Here is a 15,208-nt window from a genome sequence, read left to right as displayed (position 1 = left end):
ACGAACAGATCTGGAGTTTTAAAGACAAGTTGCCTTGCACAGGGAGCTCTCAGCACATCGCTACGGGTTCAGCTGGTGTGCAATATCCCCAGCTCTCCCATGAGTGGCTGGTACATACCCTGGAGCATTATTTATTAGCTTCTTAACTATTGTAGTAACTAACGTATTGATGGCTCGGTATTTTCCACCCTCTCTTGCTCTTCTCCTGAAATAGCTTCCCTTGTTAGCTACGCAGACTCCCCCGCCTCGTGCTGGAAGTGAGTGGAAGGACACACAGCTCAAAACAGCTGGGAGATAATTGTGTATAAATAGCATACAGAGAGCGACTGGTACCGTCTGTCACCACAGCTCTGCAGAGCAAGTGAGAGCCTCTCCTGTGCACAGAGCAGCAAAAGCAGTTTGCTTCTTGTGATGTCAGGTTGGGAAAACTCAGCTGCATTGCATTACTGAACGATGCAAGGGGTCAGTGAGATGAGTAGCTTAGAATCATTAAGATTGGAAAAGGCCACTAAGGTCAAGTCCAACTGCCAACCCTTCCCCACCATGCCCACTGACTGTGTCCCTCACTGTCACATCTCCATGTTTCTTGAACATTTCCAAGGATGGTGACTCCTTGGCAAGCTGTGCCACTGCCTCACCATTCTTTTTGAGAACAATTTATTCCTAATATCCAACCTGAACCTCCCCTGGCACAACCTGAGGCTATTATTTCTTGTCCTGTCACTGTTATGTGGGAGAAGAGGCCAATCCCACCTCACCACAACCTCACTTCAGGTCATTGTAGAGGTCAATAAGGTGTCTCCTGAGCCTCCTCTTCTCTAGACTGAACAATCCCATTCTATCAGCTGTTCCCTGTAATGCTTGTGCTCCAGACCCTTCACCAGCTATAGTGCCCTTCTCTAGACACGCTCCAGCATCTTGATGTCTTTCTTGCAGTGAGGGGCTCAAATTGAACACAGCACTTGAGGTGCAGCCTCACCAGTGCCAAGTACAGAGGAATGATCAACTCCTTAGTTCCGATGACTGCACTATTTCTGATACAGAAGGACATGGCCTGGTGCTGGTTAGTAATTCAGAAACATATTTTGCATCTCTGAGATGCAGCTTTGATGGACGAGGGTGTTGCCACATGGAGCAATGTTATCAACGCTTCTCCTGCATGCAGAGTGGGTGTGCACCTTTGGGGTGCTTTGAGGATGGGCATTGCATTATAATTGGATGAATGATGATTTTTTGGGAGGTTGGTGATTGTGTAGTCATGAGAAATATGGCTAGGTCAAGCAAAGGCAGGATTTGAAAAGCGTTTTGAGTGGAACAATAAGAAAGCAACAACTGAGTTAGTGCGTGCTGGAGAACACTCTGCTCTTCTTGTGTTCATGACGTCCCACCTTGGATTTCAGCACCTGAAGGCCCTTTTCCTCTTTCTCTCCATAGGTGTACAACTCTGCGCTACCGCCAGGATCTCCCTCCCACCAGCATTGTCATCACCTTCCACAATGAGGCCAGGTCTACTCTGCTGAGGACCATTCGGAGGTAAGAGCTCTCTGTCTCCTGAAGCAGTCGTAAATGCTTTTAGAAAGGGTGAGTAGGCTTGAGCTTTCTGTGAAGAAAGGCAGAATGTGCCAGCACTCACTGCAGCAAAGTGAACAGACCCACCAGCTATGAGCACAATTACCAGGGGAAATTAGCATGAAATTTGGTCTCTGAGAAGTAGGTTTTACAGAGAGGTGCTCGGGAAGCAAGTAGCTGTGCTTGCTTTTCCAGTCTAGTATTGGGCTGTCTAAGAGGAGAGGCAAAAGATTATTACAGAGCCTGGAATAACAGTTTTAAATGCAGCTGGGTACCAGTGCTCAGCTCTGTGCTGTCCCTGTTGCCTAGGGGTGGTCATCATTCTGCAAATCTGCTCTGGTATTGCTGCTTGAGCTTCTCCACTGAGCCATCCAATGCCAGAAAGGCTTTACTAATTGAGAAGCTCTAATAGTACACATACAGACAAGATTTTCAAGGATGGTTTCTGTTCTCTTCTGGGTGCACTTTGGAATGCTCTGGGAACGTGGCCATTCTTTAATTTGTCGGTTTGTTCTTGGCTGGATTTTGCTGTAGTCAGTTAGAGACAAAGGCTTCATTTTCACTGCAGAATTTAAAAATCAGTGTTTAATCCCAGCATGTGCCTTGCTGCACTTGAGGGAAGATATAATGAAATGTGTCCATCACACCTTTGAGAGGCCTGTGTCCAGGTCTCAGCTGGTATCTTCTTTTAAGGAAAGTTCTCTGCTGTCTGACAATAATAAACATTTCACAGCTATGTTCCATGCTCACATAGTGAAGACTTGGTTAGCAACAAGCTGTAGGCTCTAAGGTCATGTAGATACATAGGGGTAGCTCTTGTTTGCCAAGATTTCAGCCCTGCCGTGTTCACCGTCACATCCTGAATAAGCACTCCTCTAGAAGCAGCATCCATCCTCAGGTGGGTGCACTCCATGCCACAGGCGAGTTTGACAGTCCTAAAATTGAATTCCTGCTTTGCTTTATGGTTTTCTGCCCAATCCCATCTCCTTCAATTCACACTTAATAACCTATTACTGCTTTCTCTGTCTAGGGTGACTGGATTTTGGGTGTGCACAGCACTGACACTTCATATTATCTACCAAGTCCTTCATGCTGAACCTTTTCTTTTACGTTTACAGTGCCCTGCTTGGGGCTATCATCTTCCAGACTCCACTGTAACAGGGATGGCAAGGCAAAGTCAAGCACAGTCCTCTAGAGCATCTATAATGTGGGAAGTGTGGGGACAGACTTCAGTCTCATCTCTCCCATACCTTGGCACTTCACTCTGCTGGCAATTATGATCAGGAATGATGCTGCCACATGAGAGATGTTAGACATTATGCCTGGTTCCCCCTGCCTCTCTGTAGTTGCCATGCTGTGCACTCGTGAGCTGACATTTAGGAAATAGCACTTTTTCTCCTAATTCCTGTGGTTTGGAGATGACCTTCCAGCAACAAGTTTTCCTATTTTCTTTTTGGAAACAGCACTCTGGGGTTTGCTGTGATCCCTCCAGCCCTTAGTAGCAAGTCTTCCTTGTGACATGGCTCCTGCCTTGCTCCCCTCTGGCCATGACTGTGCTTGTATTGCCATCTCTCTGCCTGTGGTTGGACCCAGCTGAGAGTTCATCTGCCTCTTCATCCTCTGTGGGTTCATTTGCTGTGCCTTCTGACTGATCTGTAGAAGCAAATGCTTAGTTTAATTAGGTCTTCCAGATAACTCCATCCCATGGTGGCTGTAACAGCATGGATCATTTTCCATTGGCCAGACAAACAAACCATGTCCTCCTGTAGCTGCTTCATGCCTTTTGGAACAGTTTGTGACCAAGTACCTCAAAACACTGCATGCAGCAGTTGTCCCCATTCTCATCACTACATCTCCATGGTGCACTCTTGATATAACCCAGGTGGCAGGTGAGGAACGGAGAGGTGATTGTTGGAAGCTGGTGGAAGATTTGCAATTACACACCTGGTTTCCTGAGTGAGTTAAGTTTCCCCCTCTGCTGCAGAATGAACGCTGCCTATTAACCTCAGTTGCAGGAGGAAGGAATTGTGGCAAGGGTGATCGTTGGGCTTGTCCAAACCAGGGCACCAGGGAGCACTTCTCACAGGACCGTGTATATAAGAGGAAGGATGGTGCTATTCCTATAGCAACAAGCTGTAGGCTCTAAGGTCGTGTAGATACATAGGGGTAGCTCTTGTTTGCCAAGATTTCAGCCCTGACGTGTTCACTTGGGATCCCGAAAGCCCAACATGCACTGAGGCTGAGGTGCATAGCAGGTTCTGTGGTTGCACTTGGCTCCAGATAGAGATGGCAATGCTCTAGCCCATGACGCAGAGATGCCAGCATGCAGCCTCTGCAGCAGCCCTTACACCAGACACGTCACAGGCGTTTGCTACACTTTGCTGATGAGCCATTTGCGTCATCCAAACTGCTGAGAAAAGCCAGCAGGCTGTGTGGAATAATGGATTAATTAAAGGTTTTGTGATCCTTTCTCTGGCCATTTGCCAGTTGGAAGAATGAGGAAAAAAAACAACAAAAGCTAAGCTAATGGTATGCCCAAATCTCTGCAAATGATGGTGTCAGCATCTGTGAATGTGTATGCAGCTATGCTTGCTATACCTGAAAGTGCCCAGGTAGTAAGGACTGAGTATCATAACACAGAAGAGAACTGTCCAGAGGGAAAGAGATGGTGAATAGCAAAGTGTTTCTTCACATTTGTGGAAACTACTGCTGGGTTCTTATTGGAGCTGCTCACTTTTGTAGTGACCTCGAGTAAGTCTCTTATTTTGCAGCTGTGTTCAGTTTCACCTGTGGTCAGCTCTGAGGCTTATTGCAATAAAGGTGGTGACTCGTCAGTAGCATGGAATGGGACTGCATGTGTAAACCCCAGGAGGAATGAGGGAAAGAAGCAGCCATACAGAGACCCCCTTTAGGGATAATTTCAGTGTCTTTTTCTCCTTCTCTCTCCACCCTTCTCCACTGAGGAGATTGATTTATTCATATATTTATTCCTCAGATTTGCAGCTGGAGACCTCAGAGCAGGAACAGGGAGGCTTCATTATTTACCTTGTGCTGACAAACCAAAGCATGTCCTTTGGCAGGCGTCCCAGTGCGAGTGCTGTGAATACCACATCCAATATTTAGATCCCTAATTAGAGGGTAGAATATTACACCTGTCACTTTCCTGGCACTTGCAAGAAAGAAGGGTGATGCTCTGCACAACCAACACCTCACTCCTGCTCACGTGCAGATACCTTGCCTGCATTCCAGTGCTCTCAGAACAGGGAAATAGCAGAGCCAACACCTCCTTCCTCCAACAGCATGTAGCACTGTACAGATTCTGTGCCATAACTGAAGTGAGGCTGATTAAAGGAGCAAAAACAAGCCAGGTGTTGCTCAGAAACTGTATAATTAGCACTTTGGGGCATTTTATTTATTTATTTATTTATTTATTTATTTATTTATTTATTTTGCTTAAGCCCTGGACTTTTTTTTTCTTTTAATTTGCTAATCATCTCTCACAGTGACTAAGTACACAGTGCCAAGAGCACTTTTACCTTTTGATGTTAACATAAGAGAACTCTTGAATTTCAAAGAGTGTGGTGGGTATTTGAAAGAATAAAATGTGAGAGCTGCAGTGTAATCAAAGCTCATTATGGTTATTCTTGGTGTGATGTCTCTCTACCTCCATAATTAGTCATTTTCATTTATTGAAGCAGTTCATTTTGGTGAGCGTTTCCTCTCCTTGCTCTCATCCTGATTTTGATAATTGTGACCTTTGGTCCCTCCAGGGCTCAATTTTACTCCCAAAGCCTTTCTCTCTGTATTTCTCCCTTCTCCTTTCATTTTTCCCTAAGCCCCACTGTGTTGCCATGGAGAGAATTAACAGGTTCAGAGGTTAACAGAGGTCCACAAGCCACCTCTGCAAAGCAACTAGTGTTTTGGGTGACCAAAAAAGAAAAAAAATGCCAACCTTCTGTCAGAGAGTTTGAACTGCTCTGTGAAAACACTTTTTATGAGTCAGGATGAGATTTGCATGGGTAGATGTTTGAAATGGGAGTTCTTGGATCTGATGCTTGTCTTTAGGCAGACTGGAAAGGATCTGAACAAAATGTTGGGGAAATTTTTTACTGAGAGAGCGATGAGGTGCTGGCATGGGTTGGCCAGATGTGCATGTGCATGCCCCAGCCCTGGAGATGTTCATGGCCAGGTTGGATGGAGCCTCGCCAGCTTGAGCTGGTGTGCCTGATTCAGTGGTTGGCCACTCTGCCTGTGGAACTGCCTGTGCTGGAACTGGATGGTCTTTGAGATCCTTTCCAACCAAGCCATCCTATGATTCTATAAGATGCTGAGGAGTAGAACTGGATTTGATTGTGAAAACTTACTGTGAAATTCTGCATGGTTACAGCTGCATAATATCTGCTCAATCCACCGAAACAAAGAACATTTCCATACTAACTTTGCAAGATAATTCAGCAGAGAATCCATTCTTAATGAGTTGAATAAGCTTAAGCACTAGAAGCCGTGATTTTTTTTTTGTATTGAGAGTGGTTTAAGAAAGAAAGTATTGTGCTCTCAAGCTCCACAGAACTTAAAAGCTGTTTTGATTTGCTAGAATATGTCCATCACTGCAGCAAATCTACCTACGTTTGATTTCAAGGAGAAGAAAATCCATAAATAATGGAAGGACTTCAAAGCACTATAATATTGTCTTGGGATTTTACCCATATAAATGCAAAAGAAAAAGAAAGTACACACACACACACACAAAGGAAGATAAAAATATAGAATAACAACAAAATCAAAGCTAAGCAAAGTTCCATGAAGTAGAAAAGCTGGTATTAGATTTTTAAAAATGCTTTGTAGACTGTCCTTAAAAAATTCCCCTAATGTCAAAAATGTGAAGGATTCAGTGTCTCTGTTTTCCAGTTCTTCCTGAAGAAGGTAGAAAATGTGATGGAGATGTGAATTTGGCTTTGCTGGAAAGCCATTTGGGGCTTGCAGGTGGCTTTGGACATATTGGCAAGGGTGGTAATGAGTCCAAAGCCCACAAAAAACAGTGAACATCAGGTCCCTTAAAGCTGTGATAGATCTCTGGAACACACTCTTCAGAACTTTCTTAGTTGAGCTTTAGGATGGTGTCACTCCTCCAAATCAACTGAACGGGGTTAATCACACAGGGAAAACAGAGGCTTCCACTTGACTAACTTAAGTTGGGGTGATCCATGCTTGGAAGATGTGCTCCACAACTAAGAGGTAAACTTGCTGGAGTCCCAAATTTTAGATAGCTGCAGTTAACTGGAAGAGATCCCACCACACCTGTGGCACCCTTTATGGAGACTGCACGAAAAATAAAAGCAGGTGGTGGTCAACAGCAAAGCCTTCAGCTGTGAAACCTGAAGCACGTGAGAACTTAGTTTTGGGCAGGGAGCCCCAAGGTGAGCAGAAGATGCCCAGACAGGATAAAGTGGTGACCACCACTGCTGAAGGTGTTGTGCACAGCATTAAGGGCACCCTCTCCAATGTATGGGGTGGCAACCTGAAGAACAGGGTTTGTCCCAGGCTGCTGGCACTGCAGGCACTCCTTGAAAGCTGTCCCTTCTGGTTCTTCTTTCATAAATGGGTGCCCTGGGGTAATTTTTCCAACACACCAAACACTGCTAAGTGCTCAGATCTGCAAATACAGCCCAGTGTAGTGGCTTTCACTGACTTATCCTTACAGACATCACCTGCCTGTAGAGTTCAGCCCTGCGTTGCATTTCTGGTAGCCAAAGCTGCATAGGAGGCTGGGTGGATGCAGGCTTTGGATATTCACGCTACTCACTCCTCCCCGCTTCCACTCTCAGCAGGCTGTTTGCTGGCTTTTTTACAAGGCTGCTATTTTTTTTCCTGCAGGTTTCACCAAGTTAGCTTTCCAGGCAATCAGCGCTTGTTAAATATTCCACTGAGCGTGATATTGCTCTCCTGTCTCTCCCTTGCTGACTCTCAGCTGTGGTAATTTGCTGAATTCAGCTGTCACATATGGGGATATATATATATTTTTTTTAAATAACAAACCTATTAATAATAATAATTAAAACATACTTGACAGGTGAGAACAGCACGTCTAACTGGCTCTGTGTGCCCTAGCTTTCTTTCCCCCCCTCCAACCTTAATGAGAGAAATGTCTGAAGCATGGGAATTAGTGGACATGGTGGCGATGCATTGATGGTTGATGATCTTAGAGGTCTTTTCCAACCTTAATGATTCTATGATTCTTTGAAAACTATGGCTTTTGTCCAGGTCCTGAAACTGGATGAGGCTGAGAATATGTTTCCATAGTCACTGCAGGGAAAGTAGTTCTGGGCTTGGAAGTTGTCCTGGTTTTGGCTGAGATAGGGTTAATTTTCTTCATAGTGGCTGGTGTGATGCTGTGTTTGAGGCTTAGGAGAAAAACAATTTTGATACACACGGATGTTGCAGTTGTTGCTGAGCTGTGCTTGCATGCTTGCACAAAGCCAAGGACTTCCCAACTTCTCCTACTGCTCTGTCAGTGAGGAGCTGGGGGCTCGAGGAGATGGGAGGGGACAGAAATAGGACAGCTGCCCCAGACAGCCATGGGGATGTCCCATACCATATGGCACCATGCAGTCCTTTTGATGAACGTTCTCAGGTGTCCAGTGCTGTGAGACCACCGAGGTCCCTGTGTTTTCTGCCTTCTGCAGCACTCCCCACTGAGGTCTGGAATAGGAACACAGTTTTCCAGATTTCCCAGCTTTTTGCTGGGGGTTTGGGAGCCTGAAAAGCTGGGGAAACCTGTTGATAAGAGTTTTCATGTGGCAGTGTCTGGTGTTACCAGTGTCCAGACACAGCATTTAAGAGATTTTGGGAAGCCCAGAGGGCAGTGCTTCAAGAGCTCAGCCTTAACCCTTGATAGCAGTAGGATTTTACATATGTATAGTTATGCCGACTTCTGTGCTGTGCTAGAGAGGGGAAGATCAGGCCCAGTAATTTTAATGATAATACAAAAAAAAACACCTTGATATAATTAAGGGAAGGTTGTAGCTTTCAGACACACCTTGCAGTGACTGTACATGTGGAGGGACCTGTAGACCACATCTTCCAGCTTTTCTTTCATGGAGCTGGAGGGCTACAACTCTGTTCTTATCCTCTCTGCAACCCTTGAAGCACCACTAGGTCAATGATAAAAACGATTGCCCTGCCATGGCTGTGAGCTGTGTCATGATGTTTTTAGCTGGGTTATTTTCTCTGTGTTGGCCTGGCTGGCATTGGACACCATGTCATTTACCAAATTAGAGATGTGAAAATGACAGAAAGGGAATTTGGTGCAACATGCATGTAGATGAAGCCTCTTCCTCCAGGTGTTCTGGGCTGCTCTCTTTTGCTCACCATGGTGATAAGGGTGAATCCCATCTACTTCCCAAGAATATCAGATGCTTAGCTGTTGGATTAGGCTGTGGGCAGCTGATAGCTTGGCAACGCAGGTTACTGAAGCAGAGACCAGTTTCTGGGTCTTCTCTTATATACTCTTTCTAGAAACACAAGCCTGGCCATTCTTTTGCAAAGACTGGTTCCCAAGCTTTTCTTTCCCATCTTCTGGGCTGATGAGTTGGTCAAACGCTGCCAAAGATTTTCTCTCTTTGTCTTTTAGTGTGATGAACCGCACCCCAGTGCACCTCATCCATGAAATCATACTGGTGGACGACTTCAGCGACGATCGTAAGTGACTCCCTGTTAGAAGTGGGCTGCCCAGCTGAAAGGGGTGGTGTGAGGTCCAGACTTTTGCTGAGAGAGTTTGTTGGGAAGAAAGGAAATTTAAAGCTCTGTAGTTGTGGGTAGGAAATCCTGTTGCCCCACGTCTGCATAGCTATGTGGAAAATTCAAATTCTGCATGATCAAATTTGTTCTAAGGATAATAATACAGGAAAAGCACATGACAAATCATTTTTATGCCTAGTAGTTGTGAATCTGATCCATACCTAGCTGTATTGTGCTGAAGGTATGATTGATCTGGCTTTCAGCTGCAGCCAGCAGCAATTTTGGGCTCATACCACTGGCACTTGGGCATGCATCTGCTCCCTCCATCTTTCCCACGACTATTTGGCCCCCCAGCATATACTCTGCACACATTTTTGTAGATGGCCAGAAGCTCCTGATTGATTTTCACTGCCGTAAACAGCGGAATAGGATTTTCTTCATGAGCTGCCAATTTCTGGAATGCCTCACCTATAGTGCTGTATATGACACAGCCCACATCCTCTTGCTGCTTCCTGCTGGTTAATAGGGTGACTCGGTGAAATCAATAGGTCCGGTCTCCAGCAGAAGTCCATAGCTGAAGCTGTGAGCTCTTAGGGAATGACCCTGGTTGTCTTCAGCTAAAGAACTTGATGGTGCAATGAGCAAATGGAAGACCCAGCTGCAAAGTAAGCGCTCAAAGAAAAAAAGTCTTAGGCATGAAAAGGATAAGGCATTACACGTTGATTGAGTGAACTGTGGCTAAATCGGTACCACCTTGGAGGATGTTAGGAATAGATTTCACAACAGACTACTTACTGGCCGTCTATCTCTGGCATTGATGCCTTGCCTGGGAATCAGCAAAACAGCGGCCAGCAGGGCTGTGGTGAGTTTGAGAGCCACTCCAGCAGATTGGAGGCTGAGCTGGGCAAGTCTGGGAACTTTTTGCTGCATGAAATCAGCTCTTCTCAGCTGTCTTGCATCTGGCCCCTTCTTTCCTGTGATAGTCTGAGCCTCCTAGTATATGTTTTGCATACATTTACATAAAACGTATGCATTTGCATAATATGATATAAACACATGGTCACTTTTCCCTGCAATCCTCTCCAAGCAACAGGTGCTTTTATCTCATGCCCAGTGGTGACTTATTTCTCACCACTGTCAGCCTCAGAATATTCTGAGTTGTAGGGGATCCACAAAGGCCATGGAGTCCAACTCCACCTTTTGTTCACTGGAACACAGTTGTTCAACCTGCAGATGGCACATGCATGTGAGTTCCCACTATCCGCATCAAGTTTCCATTGTATATACGTACCAAACTTCTGCTGCCTTTATTCTTTTGCTGCATGCAGATAACCTCAGCTCCATGTGTAAGTTGTGGTGAATGTATCTGCAAATAAAAGATTGTTGGAGTAGGAAAAATGTGTTTGGAGGTGCATGCATGGGGTGTGAGTTCAGAGTGCTGAGCTGGGTGTTCCTGCCCATGTACTCAGCCCAAGTACTGCTCAGTCTTCCTCTCCCATGCTGATGGAAAGTCAGCCAAGGACGAATGAAGGCAGCTGCATGTGGGATCACAGGACCTCAGGTCTGGGTGGTCTTGGGGCTGTTGCTGGAGCTGCTGCTCAGGGTGTGGGGGCCATTTTTGTGACCACCTGAGTGCTAATGGGTGATATTGCTTCCCTCCGTGTTTCCAAAGCTGATGACTGCCGCTTGTTGGCCAAGCTACCCAAGGTGAAATGCCTGCGAAACAGACAGCGTGAAGGTAAGGGCCAACATCCTGAACCCCGACTCACCCTGGTCATCCTGGCCTGGGTGAGGAACCCAGGCTTTGGGAGATGAGAAAGTGATGGAGCGGGTGGGAAGAAAAGGCAGCTATTCCAGTGGATGGAGCACACAGGGCAAAGCACTGATAATAGGAGACATGAGAGAGGGCTGGGAATTGGTATGGATTTTACCCCCCTGTCCCTGAAAAAAAAAAAAGAAAAAAAAAGGTCTATTAAGATATCTGAGATGGCTCAGCTGTAGCTTATTACCCAGAAAATTAGAACAGGCAAAACAAAGCCTCCAGTCTTCTTTTTAAAGATGTTTGCACTAATGAAAGAGATGAGAACTGCTCCTGCTGCTTCTGCAGGAATTAAAAAAAAAAAAAAAAAAGTAATTAATTATATTTTAAAGATTAAAAAGGGCTGTGTGGAGGATGGATGCATGCCCTACTGGGCTACTTCTTGCAACCTTTTGAGTCTGCTTCTCCTTTCCATCTTCCTCTCCTCTGTGATTTGGGTACATGCTCATATGCTTACATGGTCTTCCTCAGCACTGGATGGAGCTGGAGGTATTAGCACTGCACAACCTAGTCAGGATTTGTGAACACAGCCTGAAGGGCTTTCTTGAACCTGCTCATCGTTGAAGCTGTCTCCTTCAGGACCCCACCAGTATTTATGAAAGCACAGGGTGGATGTAGTGTCTACCTACAAGATCTCAGAATCCACACAGCAGAGAGCACTGTGGGGACAAACTGTATTGCAGGAGCTGACCTGGGCAGACATGGGATTGTTCCAGGTTTTGTTATCTCTGCCCCTCTTCCTCCTACTCAAAGACTGTTCCTTGGTCCTTTTCCTACACGGAATTTTAATATGAAGGTCAGTGACCTTCCATAAGGCCCAAAGGTGTGCCCCCCTGGCAACCCCCATCTCTTTCTATTTGCTGCTGTCTCACCTTACATTGCCCCTGTTTCTCCTTCATCAAGACGCCTTTCTCCCCTTGAACACCCCATATGTCCTTATGTTTGTCAGTGGATCATCCCCTTCCATTGCAGCTCACTTGAGAACTGGCTGCATGGCAGGAGAAGCGATGGAAAGCCAACTGATTTCTATATTACTAAATGGGTTTCCTGTAGAGTGTCTTCACTAAGAGTGATCTTGCCAAAGAGACCAGTCTGAAATTCATATGGGCAATAATGGGCTTTCTGATCTCCCTCTTCTATTCGTTCTTTCCTCTCAAACTCATTTAGCAGTCCAGCTCCTAAGGACCATGCATTCACCATCAGGGTCCTGTTGAGCCAAGGTTTTTAGCACCTGGAGAGCAGATCCTCTTTCCTCAGCAGAAAAGATATTCCCATTGAGCTGCAGGTTAGCAATTCCCAAATTGGTAATCCGAGAGAGGTGCAAGAGAGGCCTCAAAAGGTCCCACCCTCATCTCCTCACTAAGAGCTGTGTAGGGGGTTTAACATAGGGATTAGGGGCACTGGAAACCATGGTTCTATTGTGGAATTGGTCTCACCACGTGTGCGCTGGTGATGAGTAGGGAAAGACTTTAGGTTCCCTTCTGTCTTCTGAAGACATTCTGAAGCATTTCAAGTTCTGTTTTGCCCTGGAACAGTGGAGACAGTTACACAATTTAAGGTTTGGCATGAATGCTATAAATTATTGATGCAAGTGGAACTTTTTATTTGCTTTGGTGACACTGGGAAATGGCTGGCATGGCTCGGGATGCTGGAAAGGCAGTGATGAACCTGAACCACATTTTATCTGAATGGGATTTAGATGGGTCAAAGCCCTTGGGGGTGTGTAAGGAGCCTCCAGAAGGCTATGTGAGGATACTGCCCAGCCAACTTGGAGGAAGCTGATGTGGTGTGTCCCTGAACAGGTCTGATCCGGTCCCGCATTCAAGGGGCAGATGTGGCTCAAGCAGGAGTACTGACCTTCCTGGACAGTCACTGTGAGGTGAATAAGGACTGGCTGCTCCCACTGTTGCAGAGGATCAAAGAGGTGAGTGTCCCAAGGGACCAGAACCACCCTTAGGGGATGTTCATCCCCTCTTCTCTCCTACTGGCCATCACCACCCAACTTTGTCCAACTGTGTGAAGGCAATTAATAAGAAAACAAGGAGCTTTTGGAGTTCCAAGTAACCTTTTCAGGTCTTTTTTGTGTCTTTGTGACTGTGTGTGGTCAGGTGGGATGGGGTGTCTCCTGGGGCAGTAGTTCTGTGACTTCACAAGCATGGATTGCGCCTTGAAAGGGGAATTGCTGTGCTGGGCTCCAGCAGGGTTTTTAATTAGGCTTATGTAAAAATGCTCAATGCCAATGATTTAAAGGAGTGACGGCTCCTTGAATAGGGGCCGAATTTAATTTCATGCAAATTAAGCACTAATAAATTGATTTAATAGGATTTAAATTCTGCTGATTTCAGAGCAGACAATGACACTCGCCTTTCACTGAGTCGGCAGCGCTAGCTGGATGTGCATGAGGAGGCTCAGTGGTGCCTTGTCACTCGAGTCAGCACGAGCCCTGTGCCGGCAGCCTGGGGCATGGCAGGGTGTGAGAAAACCTCTAGCTGTGGCATGGATGGATGGTCATGTCCCTTTGCTGTGCCTTGTTCCTCCACTGCTATTCCATCTCTTGCTCCTTACTGCTAGTATTAGCTACTCAGTAATTTTACAGTTAGTGAATGGTGTTGATATAGGGGCAGCTGAGGAGTAAAAGGATGAAGCAAGGAAGGAAGCCAAGGCACTGGCTTCTGGAGAAATCTGAACAGCAACAGGTTAGGGCCTATCGTTGGGCAAAGGTTGTTGGTGTTGCTGGCACCCTCAGCACAGAACAGGTCCCAACCTCAGTTAGAAGGCTGTCCCATCGTGCTGCTGGTAAATAGTAATGGAGTGAAAATGGCATTTTTGTGTCATTGGTCACAACTCCTGTGGAATTTCAATAGCATGAGCTGTGAAACCCAACTTGAAAACCAGCTTTTCGATGCAGCTTTGTGGGGTGGATGAATCTAGATACCATTGCAGCTTCTTTACAGGGATTTTGATGTACCGTAGTAGCAGTGGTGCCATTGCGTCTGACAGACAGCATGGAAAGTATTTCTGAAAGGGTGCTTTGCTTCCGTTTAGTCCTGCTTGTTTGCTTTTTAATTGCTTGTAGATGCAGCAGGATGAGGGCAACAGGTCCTTGCTTTCCTCCTGCCCAACCCCGCTGCACCTGTCCTGGCCATCAGGGTTACATAGTGATCAATGGGCTGTATGACATGTTACTGCTGCCACCTTCAGGCTGTGCCCAAGAGACGGGTTCCTGCTGCGATGAGGATTAGCCTTCTTACAGAAGCATTTTCTTACCATGTCACAGGTAGGATGAGTCAGCTTGGCTCTGGAGTTTCAAGTAAGACAGTAGAAACCACCTTGAGCCAATGCTCTCCCCATCACCAGTCACCCTGCGAGTTGCTTTGCTTTTTCTTTCTCATGCAAAGAGAAGAGAGAAGGCCAAGAGCTAGTGAAAGGGTCGGAGTGGGCAGAGGTGCAGGCATGTTCCTGCTTCAGAGGTGTGCGGGTCTGTTGGTGCATGTCCAAAGAAACCACAGCAGCTGTGGCTCTTTTGCAAAAACATGTTTGTGAGTGTATGACTGTGAGCGTGTGGGCACATCTCTTTTGTTTTTACTTAGGGAACAAATATATCTGAAGCCATTAACGTCACATTTCAACTGAATAGCGTGGCTAAGGCTATAATTATTGAGCCTACAGTATTTTTATGGTATGAATCAATGAGCATACCTCAAAACCGGATTTGTTAACACTGGTGGGATGAAGCAGTGAATGGTGACCTCCCACTTCCAGCTCCCACAATTTGGTGCTCTCCTAGGGTAGAGGAGGCAGATGAGGGGCAATCTTACCTACCTTACCCTCTCTCCTCGCTCTTTTTGTTGACCATTGGAAGGAATGGGTGGCTGCCACAGAGCTGCGAGACAAGCTGTAGTCATTGTCCTCTACTGTTAAAACACGTTACTTTATTTTAAGGAAGTTTTTAGAGTTTTGTGCTGTTTGTTTAGTTTCATAATGTTGTTTGTTTGAAATATACACTGAAGAAATGCATTTTTACATTTTTGAGAGTTTCACATCAAAGAGAATTGAAGATTTGAATGTTGTGGATATTAGCAT

General features: G+C 45.8%; 1 protein-coding gene across 1 annotated transcript in view; it reads left to right on the top strand.

Annotated features, from left to right (window-relative positions):
* The window catches only part of GALNT14 (polypeptide N-acetylgalactosaminyltransferase 14), a gene marked incomplete at both ends in the record, with an annotated part of 63,399 nt that overhangs the window by 33,452 nt on the left and 14,739 nt on the right, over positions 1-15,208 (top strand). The window contains 4 exons of the mRNA XM_079532571.1: positions 1,435-1,533; positions 9,200-9,267; positions 10,979-11,044; positions 12,928-13,049. Of these exons, the coding sequence (XP_079388697.1) occupies positions 1,435-1,533; positions 9,200-9,267; positions 10,979-11,044; positions 12,928-13,049 (355 nt within the window). The remainder of the gene's footprint in view (positions 1-1,434; positions 1,534-9,199; positions 9,268-10,978; positions 11,045-12,927; positions 13,050-15,208) is intronic.

Source organism: Tetrao urogallus (genome assembly GCF_951394365.1).
Source record: "Tetrao urogallus genome assembly, chromosome: 2".
In the NCBI taxonomy this organism is placed as follows: domain Eukaryota; kingdom Metazoa; phylum Chordata; class Aves; order Galliformes; family Phasianidae; genus Tetrao; species Tetrao urogallus.
Note: the sequence above shows the minus strand (reverse complement) of the source record. Positions and strands in the feature narration are given on the sequence as shown.